This window comes from Rhinatrema bivittatum, chromosome 15 (assembly GCF_901001135.1).
Source record: "Rhinatrema bivittatum chromosome 15, aRhiBiv1.1, whole genome shotgun sequence".
NCBI lineage: Eukaryota > Metazoa > Chordata > Amphibia > Gymnophiona > Rhinatrematidae > Rhinatrema > Rhinatrema bivittatum.
The window spans coordinates 34416211-34430816 of record NC_042629.1 but is presented as its reverse complement, the minus strand read 5'-3'; the positions used below and the strand labels follow the sequence as shown (position 1 = coordinate 34430816).

The 14606-nt window shown below is 42.1% G+C and overlaps 1 protein-coding gene across 5 annotated transcripts in view; it reads right to left on the bottom strand.

The window, feature by feature from the left end:
* Nucleotides 1–14606, bottom strand: part of NME7 (NME/NM23 family member 7) — a 310951-nt gene that overhangs the window by 231347 nt on the left and 64998 nt on the right. For all 5 annotated transcript variants that reach the window (XR_003852753.1, XM_029577812.1, XM_029577811.1 and 2 more), the window contains one exon: nt 2620–2730. Coding sequence is in view for 4 of the 5 variants with exons in the window: in XM_029577812.1 (XP_029433672.1) it covers nt 2620–2730 (111 nt within the window). In the remaining variant the exon portion in view is untranslated. The remainder of the gene's footprint in view (nt 1–2619; nt 2731–14606) is intronic.

The following is a 14606-nucleotide window of genomic DNA, read 5'->3' as shown; positions in this document are numbered from 1 at the left end:
TAAGTCTTTTCTTGGTTTGCGATTAGTCATCGTATTTTATAATTGTACTAGCAGCAGCAATCAATGTCGTCAACACGTGCCCCCATTGCCTACAATGCAGCAGGGACATTTTGTTATTACTATTCTTTTACTATAGCACAAGAAAACATAACTCAATCATGGACTGGGTTGAACTATAAACACCCCTGAATTTTAAGCATAAGCCTCTTTCATGATCAGGGAAAAAATCAATAGTTTCTCAACCTTTTCAGACAATTCCTCTTAGCTGAATGTCCCTGTTTGGCTTGCTCATTTCATATAGAAACATAGAAATCACGGCAGAAGAAGACCAAACGGCCCATCCAGTCTACCCAGCAAGCTTCGCACTTTTTTTTTTCTCATACTTATCTGTTTCTATTGGCTCTTAGTAACCTTTTGGTTCTATTTCCCTTCCACACCCACCGATAATGTAGAGAGCAGTGTTGGAACTGCATCTAAGTGAAATATCTAGCTTAATTAGTTAGGGGTAGTAACCGCCGCAATAAGCAAGCTACACCCATGCTTAATTTGTTTAACCAGATTATGTAATTCAGCCCTTGTTGGTTGTTGTCTGTATATAGATCCACTTTTCTTCATTCCCCCTGCCATTGAAGCAGAGAGCTATGCTGGATATGCGTGAAGTATCTGTCTTTCTCCCCTGCCGTTGAAGCAGAGAGCTATGCTGGATATGCATTGTAAGTGAAGTATCAGGCTTATTTGGTTTGGGATAGTAACCGCCGTAACAAGCAAGCTACTCCCTGCTTTTTTGTGAATGCAAATCCTTTTTTCCACATTTTCTCTTGCCATTGAAGCTTAGAGCAATGTTGGAGTCGCATTAACTGTGTGTATGTTTATTGAATAAGGGTATTATCTCCAGGTAGTAGCCGCGAGCCACCCACTCTTCATTCACGTCCTCTAGACTTTATGAATCCACAGTGTTTATCCCAGGCCCCTTTGAAGTCCTTCACAGTTCTGGTCTTCACCACTTCCTCCGGAAGGGCATTCCAGGCATCCACCACCCTCTCCATGAAGAAATACTTCCTGACATTGGTTCTGAGTCTTCCTCCCTGGAGCTTCAAATCGTGACCCCTAGTTCTGATTTTTTTCCCATTGTAAAAGGTTTGTTGTTGACCATGGATCATTAAAACCTTTCAAGTATCCGAAAGTCTGTATCATATCACCCCTGCTCCTCCTCTCCTCCAGGGTGTACATATTTAGATTCTTCAATCTCTCCTCATAAGTCATTTGATGAAGACCATCCACCTTTTTGGTCGCCCTTCTCTGGACCGCCTCCATCTTGTCTCTGTCTCTTTGGAGATACGGTCTCCAGAACTGAGCGCAGTACTCCAGGTGAGGCCTTACCAAGGACCTGTACAAGGGGATAATTATTTCCCTTTTCTTACTCGATATTCCTCTCTCTATGCAGCCCAGCATTCTTCTGGCTTTAGCTATCACCTTGTCACATTGTTTCGCCGACTTCAGATCATTAGAGACTATCACCCCAAGGTCTCTCTCCTGCTCCGTGCACATCAGCCTTTCTCCCCCCATGCAATACCGTTCATTCGGATTTCCACTCCCCATATGCATGACTCTGCACTTCTTGGCATTGAATCTCAGCTGCCATATCTTCGACCACTCTTCCAGCTTCCTTAAATCCCGTCTCATTCTCTCCACGCCTTCTGGCATGTCCACTCTGTTGCAGATCTTAGTGTCATCCGCAAAAAGACAAACCTTACCTTCTATCCCGTCCGCAATGTCGCTCACAAAGATATTGAACAGGACCGGTCCCAACACCAATCCTTGCGGTACACCGCTTAAAACCGCTCTCTCTTCAGAGAGAGCTCCATTTACTATCACACATTGTCTTCTGTCCGTCAACCAGTTTGCAATCCAGGACACCACCTCGGCACTCACTCCCTAAGCTTCTCATTTTATTCACCAGTCTCCTATGTGGGACCGTATCAAAAGCTTTGCTGAAATCCAAGTAGATGACATCGAGTGCTCTTCAGTTTACAGGGACAAATAGATTAATCAATTTTTCCATGAACATAAAATGAGAAAAATGCTTTAGTGCATATGATCCACTATAAGCATCCTTTAGAAAACAAGTGTAGGCTTATAGAACCAAAGCAATTGTAAAACAATCCATAAAAACGTAATCATCAGTTATGCAACGTGATAGATGCTGTAAAATAAAAGCATTTATTTCCATTTCCAAAAATTCACAGAAAATGTGGTTGATAATAAAAACATTTTGTTGCTCCTTGGTCACAATAAATGATAGAAAAATAATTTCAGACTATCCTATTGCTTCATACCCTATGCATCTGAATCTACATGTCTGTATGATTATTATGTATTATATATTTATACAGTTACCTTCTGCAAACAAAGTATTGTAATGCTAGAGTACATAGCAGATAAGGGTTGACCAAAAATAACTTATGAGCTAAGTAGTGAGAAAAAACAAGATAGAGTGTTTGGCGGTACAAGTGTTGGAAACGTGCACGCTGTTCAAGGTCACACAGAAAGGAGTGGAGACGGGATATCAGCATATAAGTTGAATGAAATATATACATCATAATATTAGCAGTTGCTTACCGTGTTAATGCTATCATTTTGGCTTTAGTTATCGTAAGACCGGAATTGATAATCATATCAATTATTTCTCCCATCTTGAGGATTCCATCAGGTTTAATCAAAGCCAATGCTCTGGGAGGAAAAGGGCAGAAAACAATCTTAAAAATACTTATCTATTTGATATTACCTTTCATTGCTCAACCAAGAGGACTAGCTGAATTACAAACATACCGTGTTTAATTTGTATTACCTTAATAAAAGATAAAGAAAGATATAAAACATCAGGATAATTTCCAAAACAGGACCATAAAAGTTGCATTCTTGATGATCAGAAATGACAGATAATATTTCTCCATTTCACAACCACTCACCTTCCAATAGGACAGCAAAAATAATCACTTAATCTAAAGAACAATTATTTATACTATATATAATGGGGGGGTTCTTAAAATTATGCTAAAATAATTGTTTATGTAGCTCTTTCAGGATCTTTTGGTATTCTCATAATGTTATCAACCAATGTAAAAGCAACCAGCTTTGTGATACCAGTATTGACTAGAGATGATCATTGATATCAACATGTTCCAATTCCAGAGCAATGCTTAAAGTTGTTACTTCAAGGACCTTCAACATGGAAATCTAATAATCGCCTGCAAAAAGATTCTTCCTCTAGCACAGTGGTCCTCAATCCTGTCCTGGGGGCCCACCAGCCAGTCGGGTTTTCAGGATATCCACAATGAATATGCACGAGATAAAATTTGCATGCACTGCCTCCATAACATGCAAATTTTCTCTCATGCATATTCATTGTGGATATCTTGAAAACCCGACTGGCTGGTGGGCCCCCAGGACAGGGTTGGGGACCACTGCTCTAACATACTAACAAGATACAAGATTAACTCAGGGGCAGTATATTCTCAAGAGATTGTTCTTCCACATAATGCCTGCAAAGATATCTCTGCCCCCTCCCTCTTCCTTTTCTGGCAGGAGATAACCAGCTGAACCAGCTAGGCCAAGTGATGAATCAGCAGGTGTCTAACAGTTACAATATTAGAAAGGGAGAAAACTTCAGAACTGCAGATAAAGAGACCACATATGGAACTGATTCTGTCTGAGTGCAAGAGCTATAAAGAAACTAGCAAAGCCAAGAATACCTCACCATCATCAGCAGAGCTCCTATGAATTCCAACTGAGGTGATAGGTTCAGGTTCATGTCGGATTTGGGATAATTTATAATGCATCCTAGCAACTCCAACCCTCTGAATGGTTTTATGCATTTATCATTTTGCATTTTCCCCCAAGATGTGCTCTTGATCAGCCAATCAACCAGATAGGGAAACACGTGCACAGCCTGTTTGCGTAGATATGCTGTAACCATCACTAGACATTTTGTGAATACTTGTGGTGATAACAGTAGGCCGAAGGGTGTTTTTCCTATTACAAATCTGAGATGCTTTCTGTAACTTAGATGTCTCTCTATGGGTGTAAGCATTCTTCAAATCCAGGAAACATAGCCAGTCTCCTTTTTGAAGGTACCAAGGAAAATCATCTTGAACTTTTCTTTTATTAGGAATTGGTTCAAGACCTTTAGGTCTAGGATTGGACAGAGTTGTCCTCTTTCTTAGGGATCAGGAAATACTTGGAATAAAATCCCTGCCCTCTTTCCTCTGTAAAACGGATTTGACTGCCCTGGTCTCCAAGAGGGAACAGTGTTCCAGATGCTGAGAAAGATGCTGAGAAAAGAGTAGTGATAATCCCTTGATGGGCAATCTGGTGGGATCTCTGATAGGTGGCTGTATCCATTTTGTATAGCTGTCAGAGGTTAAACTGAGTATAAAACCTTAGCCTTCCTTCTACAGTAAAGTTTGTTGGAATGGACACTGTGATACTGGCTGTTTCTTCCTGGATCCAGCCAACTGACTTAGAAGACCTTTGCTGTCTGGGACAAGAGCAAGGCTCTTGTTACCAGGGATGAGAGCGTGGAGGATAATGCCTCTTTGGAGGACATAAATGTTTCCTTGGTGCCCAAACTCAAATATCTCCTGGACGATGTGGAAGGCAGGTCAGAATTAGCTGCAGAGAGAGACTGAAGTGTGGCCTAGTGGTTCTTTATTTGATTCATCGCTTCTTTGACTTTAATTTTAAAGAGATTTTTTCCCTTCTTTATTTATAGCCCGCCAGTCCTCAGAACTCAGCAAGTCTATCCTGCACATCTGATCTGAGGTCTGAAGACCACAGCAATGAGAGTCTATGGGCATCAATACCAATAGCAGAAATTCTCAATGCTGTCTCAAAGCCATAGATCAACCTGACCAAATGCTTTCCACACTCCTTACCCTTGGCAACCAGTGACTCAAGGCTGTCATGTTTGTTCTAAGGGAAAAACTCTCTTAAGCCCTGTACCATTTGTAGAATATCTCGTATGCACTGGCCCAAGAAGAGCTAGTAAGATGCTATGCAGAAAGTGAGTGTAGCATTCTGGTAAACTTTTCTCTCAAGAAGGTTGAGGGTGCATTGGTCTCTTCCCAGGGGCACCATGGAGTGACTCACTACCCCATACTCAGAAAGACACAGAGACAGAAAGCCAACACCCAGACATACAACTAGACTGAAAAGACTCAGACATGCCGCCATCAGAAAGAATATGAGACTATTATGTAACATCCTTATTCTTTTATTATTAACAAAGCAGGTTTATTAGCAATAACATTTTTAACAGGTGGATAAATTGCGGACAATATCAATGTTTAACACAATGTTAAGAACATGCCATACTGGGTCAGACCAAGGGTCCATCAAGCTCCAGCATCCTGTTTCCTACAGTGGCCAATCCAGGCCATAAGAACCTGGCAAGTACCCAAAAACTAAGTCTATTCCATGTTACCATTGCTAATGGCAGTGGCTATTCTCTAAGTGAACTTAATAGCAGGTAATGGACTTCTCCTCCAAGAACTTATCCAATCCTTTTTTTAAACACAGCTATACTAACTGCACTAACCACATCCTCTGGCAACAAATTCCAGAGTTTAATTGTGCGTTGAGTAAAAAAGAACTTTCTCCGATTAGTTTTAAATGTGCCCCATGCTAACTTCATGGAGTGTCCCCTAGTCTTTCTACTATCCGAAAGAGTAAATAACCGATTCACATCTACCCGTTCTAGACCTCTCATGATTTTAAACACCTCTATAATATCCCCCCTCAGTCGTCTCTTCTCCAAGCTGAAAAGTCCTAACCTCTTTAGTCTTTCCTCATAGGGGAGTTGTTCCATTCCCCTTATCATTTTGGTAGCCCTTCTCTGTACCTTCTCCAACGCAATTATATCTTTTTTGAGATGCGGCGACCAGAATTGTACACAGTATTCAAGGTGTGGTCTCACCATGGAGTGATACAGAGGCATTATGACATTTTCCGTTTTATTCACCATTCCCTTTCTAATAATTCCCAACATTCTGTTTGCTTTTTTGACTGCCGCAGCACACTGTACCGACGATTTCAATGTGTTATCCACTATGACAGCTAGATCTCTTTCTTGGGTTGTAGCACCTAATATACAACCTAACATTGTGTAACTATAGCATGGGTTATTTTTCCCTATATGCATCACCTTGCACTTATCCACATTAAATTTCATCTGCCATTTGGATGCCCAATTTTCCAGTCTCACAAGGTCTTCCTGCAATTTATCACAATCTGCTTGTGATTTAACTACTCTGAACAATTTTGTGTCATCTGCAAATTTGATTATCTCACTCCTCGTATTTCTTTCCAGATCATTTATAAATATATTGAAAAGTAAGGGTCCCAATACAGATCCCTGAGGCACTCCACTGTCCACTCCCTTCCACTGAGAAAATTGCCCATTTAATCCTACTCTCTGTTTCCTGTCTTTTAGCCAGTTTGCAATCCACAAAAGGACATCGCCACCTATCCCATGACTTTTTACTTTTTCGAGAAGCCTCTCATGAGGAACTTTGTCAAACGCCTTCTGAAAATCCAAGTATACTATATCTACCGGTTCACCTTTATCCACATGTTTATTAACTCCTTCAAAAAAGTGAAGCAGATTTGTGAGGCAAGACTTGCCCTGGGTAAAGCCATGCTGTCTTTGTTCCATTAAACCTTGTCTTTCTATATATGTTCTGTGATTTTGATGTTTAGAACACTTTCCACTATTTTTCCTGGCACTGAAGTCAAGCTAACCGGTCTGTAGTTTCCCGGATCGCCCCTGGAGCCCTTTTTAAATATTGGGGTTACATTTGCTATCCTCCAGTCTTCAGGTACAATGGATGATTTTAATGATAAGTTACACATTTTTACTAATAGGTCTGAAATTTCATTTTTTAGTTCCTTCAGAACTCTGGGGTGTATACCATCCGGTCCAGGTGATTTACTACTGTTCAGTTTGTCAATCACGCCTACCATATCTTCTAGGTTCACCGTGATTTGATTCAGTCCATCTGAATCATTACCCATGAAAACCTTCTCCATTACGGGTACCTCCCCAACATCCTCTTCAGTAAACACCGAAGCAAAGAAATCATTTAATCTTTCCGAGATGGCCTTATCTTCTCTAAGTGCCCCTTTAACCCCTCAATCATCTAACGGTCCAACTGACTCCCTCACAGGCTTTCTGCTTCGGATATATTTAAAAACGTTTTTACTGTGAGTTTTTGCCTCTACAGCCAACTTCTTTTCAAATTCTCTCTTAGCCTGTCTTATCAATGTCTTACATTTAACTTGCCAATGTTTATGCTTTATCCTATTTTCTTCTGTTGGATCCTTCTTCCAATTTTTGAATGAAGATCTTTTGGCTAAAATAGCTTCTTTCACCTCCCCTTTTAACCATGCCGGTAATCATTTTGCCTTCTTTCCACCTTTCTTAATGTGTGGAATACATCTGGACTGTGCTTCTAGAATGGTATTTTTTTTTTTTTTTTTTTAACAATGACCACGCCTCTTGGACATTTTTTTACTTTTGTAGCTGCTCCTTTCAGTTTTTTTCTAACAATTTTTCTCATTTTATCAAAGTTTCCCTTTTGAAAGTTTAGCACAAGAGCCTTGGATTTGCACATTGTTCCTTTTCCAGTCATTAAATCAAATTTGATCATATTATGATCACTATTGCCAAGCTGCCCCACCACCGTTACCTCTCTCACCAAGTCCTGTGCTCCACTGAGAATTAGATCTAAAATTGCTCCCTGTCTCGTCGGTTCCTGAACCAATTGCTCCATAAAGCTATCATTTATTCCATCCAGGAACATTATCTCTCTAGCGTGACCCGATGATACATTTACCCAGTCTATATTGGGGTAATTGAAGTCTCCCATTATTACCGCACTACCAATTTGGTTAGCTTCCCTAATTTCTCTTAGCATTTCACTGTCCGTCTCACCATCTTGATCAGGTGGACGGTAGTATACCCCTATCACTATAGTCTTCCCCGACACACAAGGGATTTCTATCCATAAAGATTCAATTTTGTATTTAGTCTCATGCAGGATGTTTATCCTGTTGCCACACCTCCTCCCGAGTGCTCCTCTCTGTCATTGTGATATAATTTGTACACCGGTATAGCACTGTCCCATTGGTTATCCTCTTTCCACCATGTCTCTGAGATGCCAATTAAGTCTATGTCATCATTTACTGCTATACATTCTAATTCTCCCATCTTACTTCTTAGACTTCTGTCATTAGCATACAAACATTTCAAAGTTTGTTTGTATTAACATTCTGCTTTTCAGTGTCAGGGTTAAATTGGAATCTTAACTCAGGTGAGTTTTCAATTTCAGGCAAGTGGACTACTTTTATTATTAGTGGAACCTCTCTGTTGGGATGCTGTACTCTAACGCTTGATTAGTATCCTTTGAAGGTACCTCCCTCCGAACATTGGGCTGCTAAGAGACTGTCAGCTTTCCCCTTTGTTCTAGTTTAAAAGCTGTTCTATCTCCTTTTTAAAGGTTAGTGCCAGCAGCCTGGTTCCACCCTTAAGGTGGAGCTCATCCCTTCAGAAAGACTCCCCCTTCCCCAAAAGGTTCCCCGGTTCCTTACAAAACTGAATCCCTCTTCCTTGCACCATCGTTGCATCCATGCATTGAGACTCTGGAGCTCTGCCTACCTCTAAGGACCTGCGAGTGGAACAGGGAGCATTTCAGAGAATTCTATCCTGGAGGTTCTGGATTTCAGCTTTCTACCTAAGAACCTAAATTTAGCTTCTAGAACCTCCCTCCCACATTTTCTTATGTCACTGGTGCCCACATGTACCACAACAGCCGGCTCCTCCTCAGCACTGTCTAAAATCCTATCTAGGTAACTCTTGAGTTCCGCCACCTTCACACCAGGTAGGCATGTTACCAGGTGATCCTCATGCCCACCAGCCTCCTAGCTGTCTACATTCCTAATAATCGAATCACCAACTATGATGAACGACCTGACCTTTCCCTCCATGGCAGAAGCCCTGGGAGACACATCTTCAGTGCAAGAGGACAATGCACCACCTGGAGAGCATGTGCTTAATAAAGGATCATTTCCTGCTGCAACAGGTTGATGCTCTCCGATCATGAGACCTTCCTCCTCAAGGCAACACCAGGGATGCCAGACTGGAGTTGGGACTCGGCTACAATGTCCCTGAAGGTCTCATCTATATACCTCTCTGACTGCCTCAGCTCCTCCAGGTCTGCTACTCTAGCCTCCAGAGATCGGACTCATTCTCTGAGAGACAGGAGCTCTTTGCATCACATGCACATGTACAACCTCTCACCAACAGGTAAACAATCATACATGTAACACTCTATGCAAAAGACTGGGGAGTCCCCCCCATCTTGCTTCACACTCCCTTTAAAAAAATGGGCCAAATCAGGATGAGATGACAAGGAAACACCATTCACCAGGCCTCTGAAACAGGCAACAGCTACAACCTTCACCTTTCAAGGAATTAAGGGCCCGGCCTTTATTCAATCCATTCTGCAAAAAAAATGCAGAATGAGAGGGATCTTAACAGAATGAGGAAGAACACCCTGCTCCTCACACAAGGCCTCAAAAACTCTCCAAACCCGCTCGTAATCCAAAGACGTGGACAACTTGCAAGTGCAGAGTAAAGTGGAAATCACCATAGAGGAATAACCATGCTTTAACAGGCGAGCCCTCTCAAGGGCCAAACCGTAAGACAGAATAGAGTCAGATCTTTGTGAAGAACCAGACCTGCTGTAACAAATCCCGGCACGGCAGAAGCCAAAGAGAGGGGTCTCCACCAGGAGTCATTGCAAATCCGCATACCACAGATACCTGGGCCAGTCCAGCGCCACCAGGTGTACCAGCCCCCTGTGGCTTTCAATCTTGCAAATTATCCTGCCCAGCGAGGGCCACATAGGAAAGGCATAAAGCAATCTGTCTTCCGGCCAGACCTGTATGAGAGCGTCTATTCCCAGGGACCATGGATCTCTCCTGAAACTATAGAAGTGAGGAATCTTCGCATTTCAAGAAGTCACCAGCAGATCTAGGAATGGAAGGCCCCGGCAATCCACAAACAGCTGGAATGCCTCGGCTGACAACACCCATGTTCTTGGGTCCAGACTCTCCCTGCTAAGAAATCTGTTCTTACATTGTCATTTCCTGCAATGTAAGCGGCCGAGATCAACTGCAGAGGACCTTCTACCCATTCCATCAGCTGGTCTAATTCCTGCAACATTTGCTGGCTCTTGGTTCCTCCCTAGCAATTGATATAGGCCACCGTCGTCGCGTTGTTTGACATCACGTGAACTGCTTAATTCCGCAGCCTGCAGCTGAACTGCAAGCATGCCAGCCATACCACCCAGGCCTCCAAGCAATTGATATTCCAGTGGGAACACTGAGAGGAGAGGATCACCTTGCTGGTGGCTGAAAGGAATCAGTAAGTTTTTGCTTGGGACATTGTCTTTTTTTTTTAAAGTATTGGGGCAAAGTTAACTATTTGGGAATATTATTTAGTGTGTTTGTGCCTTTAATAGTCAGAAAGGCAGTGAATAAACAAGTTAGACTGTTTGTATTTTTAAATAGACAATAAGGTAGCTAGTAAGTAGTAGGTAGTGTGTTTATTTTTAAAGTCTGCAGAACTGAGGGTTCTGCAGACTTTTAAAGAACTGAGTGTTTGTATTGACCCCCCCCCCCAAAAGTAGCCAGAAGCTAGAAATAAGCTAGGAGCAGTGTATACCTAAATAAAAAAGTTGAATAGTTCAGCTCAGTTACTCACCTTGGAAAGGTGTTGAGGTAGTGTGATTGGGTTTGAATAGGGACCAACATTTGTTAATCAAGAGAGCAGCGAGTCACTCTGGCTGACTAACTGAAGTTAGACTGTATTTCCCAACCCTCCCACCCAACCCTAACTCATCCCTTAATTTATAGGCAGGTGCCACTTTCACAAAAAAAAAAACAAAAAACCCATCAACAAAAACTTTGAGAATTCGATCAGACCCCAGTAGGCCACTACCAGACACATAGTGAATTCACTAATACATTTAAAGGACGTTAGACACATTCCTATTCCCATAGCAACCTAAAACTTAACTAGGAACTGATCAAAACTGAGATGAAGGCAGCAGTTCAGCAGCAAGAGGGGGGCTTCCCAGTCTTTTGCATAGAGTGTCACATGTATGATTTTTTACCCACCGGTGAGAAGTTGTACATGTGCATGCGATGCAAAGAGCTCCTGGCTCTCAGAGAACAAGTCTGATCTCTGAAGGCTAGAGTGGCAGACCTGGAGGAGCTGAGGCAGACAGAGGTATATAGATGAGACATTCAGGGACACAGTAGTCAAGTCCCAACTTCAGACTGGCAGCCCTGGTGCTGCCTTGGAGGAAGAAGGTCTCATGATGGGAGAGCACCAACCGGGTGCAGCAGGAAAGGATCCTGTAGCAAGGACCTGCTCTCCAGGTGATGCATTGTCCTTTCGCACTGAGGATATCTCTCCAAGGCCTACTGCCCAGGAGGGAAGGATTAGGTCGGCCGTCATAGTTGGTGATTCGATTATTAGGAATGTAGATAGCTGGGTGGCTGGTGGGCGTGAGGATCGCCTGGTAACATGCCTACCTGGTGCAAAGGTGGTGGACCTCACGCGTCACCTAGATAGGATTTTAGACAGTGCTGGGGAGGAGCCGGCTGTCGTGGTACATGTGGGTACCAACGACATAGGAAAATGTGGGAGGGAGGTTCTGGAAGCCAAATTTAGGCTCTTAGGTAGAAAATTTAAATCCAGAACCTCCAGGGTAGCATTCTCTGAAATGCTCCCTGTTCCACGCGGTCACCAGAGGCAGGCAGAGCTCCGGAGTCTCAATGCGTGGATGAGACGATGATGCAAGGAAGAGGGATTCAGTTTTATTAGTAACTGGGGAACCTTTTGGGGAAGGGGGGAGTCTCTTCCGAAGGGATGGGCTCCACCTTAACCAGGGTGGAACCACACTGCTGGCGCTAACCTTTAAAAAGGAGCTAGAGCAGCTTTTAAACTAGAACAAAGGGGAAAGCCGACAGTCGCTCAGCAGCGCATGGTTCGGAGAGAGGTATCTTCAAAGGATACTAATGATGCATTAGAATTAGGGCATCCCAATAGTGAGGTTCCAATAATTAGAAAAATAGTCCAAATGCCTGTAACTAAGAACTCACCTGAGCTAAAAAATTCTAACTTATCCCTATCAATTAAAAAGCAGAATGAAAATACAAACAAAAAACAAACTTTGAAATGTTTGTATGCTAATGCCAGAAGTCTAAGAAGTAAGATGGAAGAATTAGAATGTATAACAGTGAATGATGACAGACTTAATTGGTATCTCAGAGACATGGTGGAAAGAGGATAACCAATGGGACAGTGCTATACCGGGGTACAAATTATATCGCAATGACAGAGAGGAGCACCCGGGAGTAGGTGTGGCGCTTTATGTCCGGGATTGCATAGAGTCCAACAGGATAAACATCCTGCATGAGACTAAATACAAAATTGAATCTTTATGGGTAGAAATCCCTTGTGTGTCGGGGAAGACTATAGTGATAGGGGTATACTACTGTACACCTGGTCAAGATGGTGAGACGGACAGTGAAATGCTAAGAGAAATTAGGGAAGCTAACCTAATTGGTAGTGCAGTAATAATGGGAGACTTCAATTACCCACAAAGTCACAAGTGCAAGTAAAGACATCAAGTCCCATTCACGTAAAGGAATAATTTATTAACCACAAATAGAATTTATATCATAATTTAAATCGGCAACTCCATATCAGTAGTGACAAGCATGTAGTTTTCTAAGTCCCCCGACACGGTCCCGTGTTTCGCGGAGGCTGCATCGGGAGGGATTTCCTTGGGTCCCTCCCGATGCAGCCTCCGCGAAACACGGGACCGTGTCGGGGGACTTAGAAAACTACATGCTTGTCACTACTGATATGGAGTTGCCGATTTAAATTATGATATAAATTCTATTTGTGGTTAATAAATTATTCCTTTACGTGAATGGGACTTGATGTCTTTACTTGCACTTGTGACTTTGTGGATTACCTGATGTGCAAGGTGCTTCTGGTATTTTTAGACTTCAATTACCCCAATATTGACTGGGTAGATGTATCATCGGGACATGCTAGAGAGATAACGTTCCTGGATGGAATAAATGACAGCTTTATGGAGCAATTGGTTCAGGAACCGACGAGAGAGGGAGCAATTTTAGATCTAATTCTCAGTGGAGCACAGGACTTGGTGAGAGAGGTAATGGTCGTGGGGCCGCTTGGCAATAGTGATCATAATATGATCAAATTTGAATTAATGACTGGAAGAGGAACAGTGTGCAAATCCAAGGCTCTCGTGCTAAACTTTCAAAAGGGAAACTTTGATAAAATGAGAAAAATTGTTAAAAAAAAAAAAAATGAAAGGAGCAGCTACAAAAGTAAAAAATGTCCCAAGAGGCGTGGTTATTGTTAAAAAATACCATTCTAGAAGCACAGTCCAGATGTATTCCACACATTAAGAAAGGTGGAAAGACGACAAAACGATTACCGGCATGGTTAAAAGGGGAGGTGAAAGAAGCTATTTTAGCCAAAAGATCTTCATTCAAAAATTGGAAGAAGGATCCAACAGAAGAAAAAAGGATAAAGCATAAACATTGGCAAGTTATATGTAACTTGCCAATGTAAGTTATATGTAACTTGCCAATGTAAGTAAGACATTGATAAAACAGGCTAAGAGAGAATTTGAAAAGAAGTTGGCTGTAGAGGGAAAAACTCACAGTAAACACATTTTAAAATATATCCGAAGCAGAAAGTCTGTGAGGGAGTCAGTTGGACAGTTAGATGATCGAGGGGTTAAAGGGGCACTTAGAGAAGATAAGGCCATCGCGGAAAGATTAAATGATTTCTTTGCTTCGGTGTTTACTGAAGAGGATGTTGGGGAGGTACCCGTAATGGAGAAGGTTTTCATGGGTAATGATTCAGATGGACTGAATCAAATCACGGTGAACCTAGAAGATGTGGTAGGCCTGATTGACAAACTGAAGAATAGTAAATCACCTGGACCGGATGGTATACACCCCAGAGTTCTGAAGGAACTAAAAAATGAAATTTCAGACCTATTAGTAAAAATTTGTAACCTATCATTAAAATCATCCATTGTACCTGAAGACTGGAGGATAGCAAATGTAACCCCAATATTTAAAAAGGGCTCCAGGGGCGATCCGGGAAACTACAGACCGGTTAGCCTGACTTCAGTGCTAGGAAAAATAGTGGAAAGTGTTCTAAACATCAAAATCACAGAACATATAGAAAGACATGGTTTAATGGAACAAAGTCAGCATGGCTTTACCCAGGGCAAGTCTTGCCTCACAAATCTGCTTCACTTTTTTGAAGGAGTTAATAAACATGTGGATAAAGGTAAACCGGTAGATATAGTATACTTGGATTTTCAGAAGGCGTTTGACAAAGGTCCTCATGAGAGGCTTCTAGGAAAAGTAAAAAGTCATGGGATAGGTGGCGATGTCCTTTCGTGGATTGCAAACTGGCTAAAAGA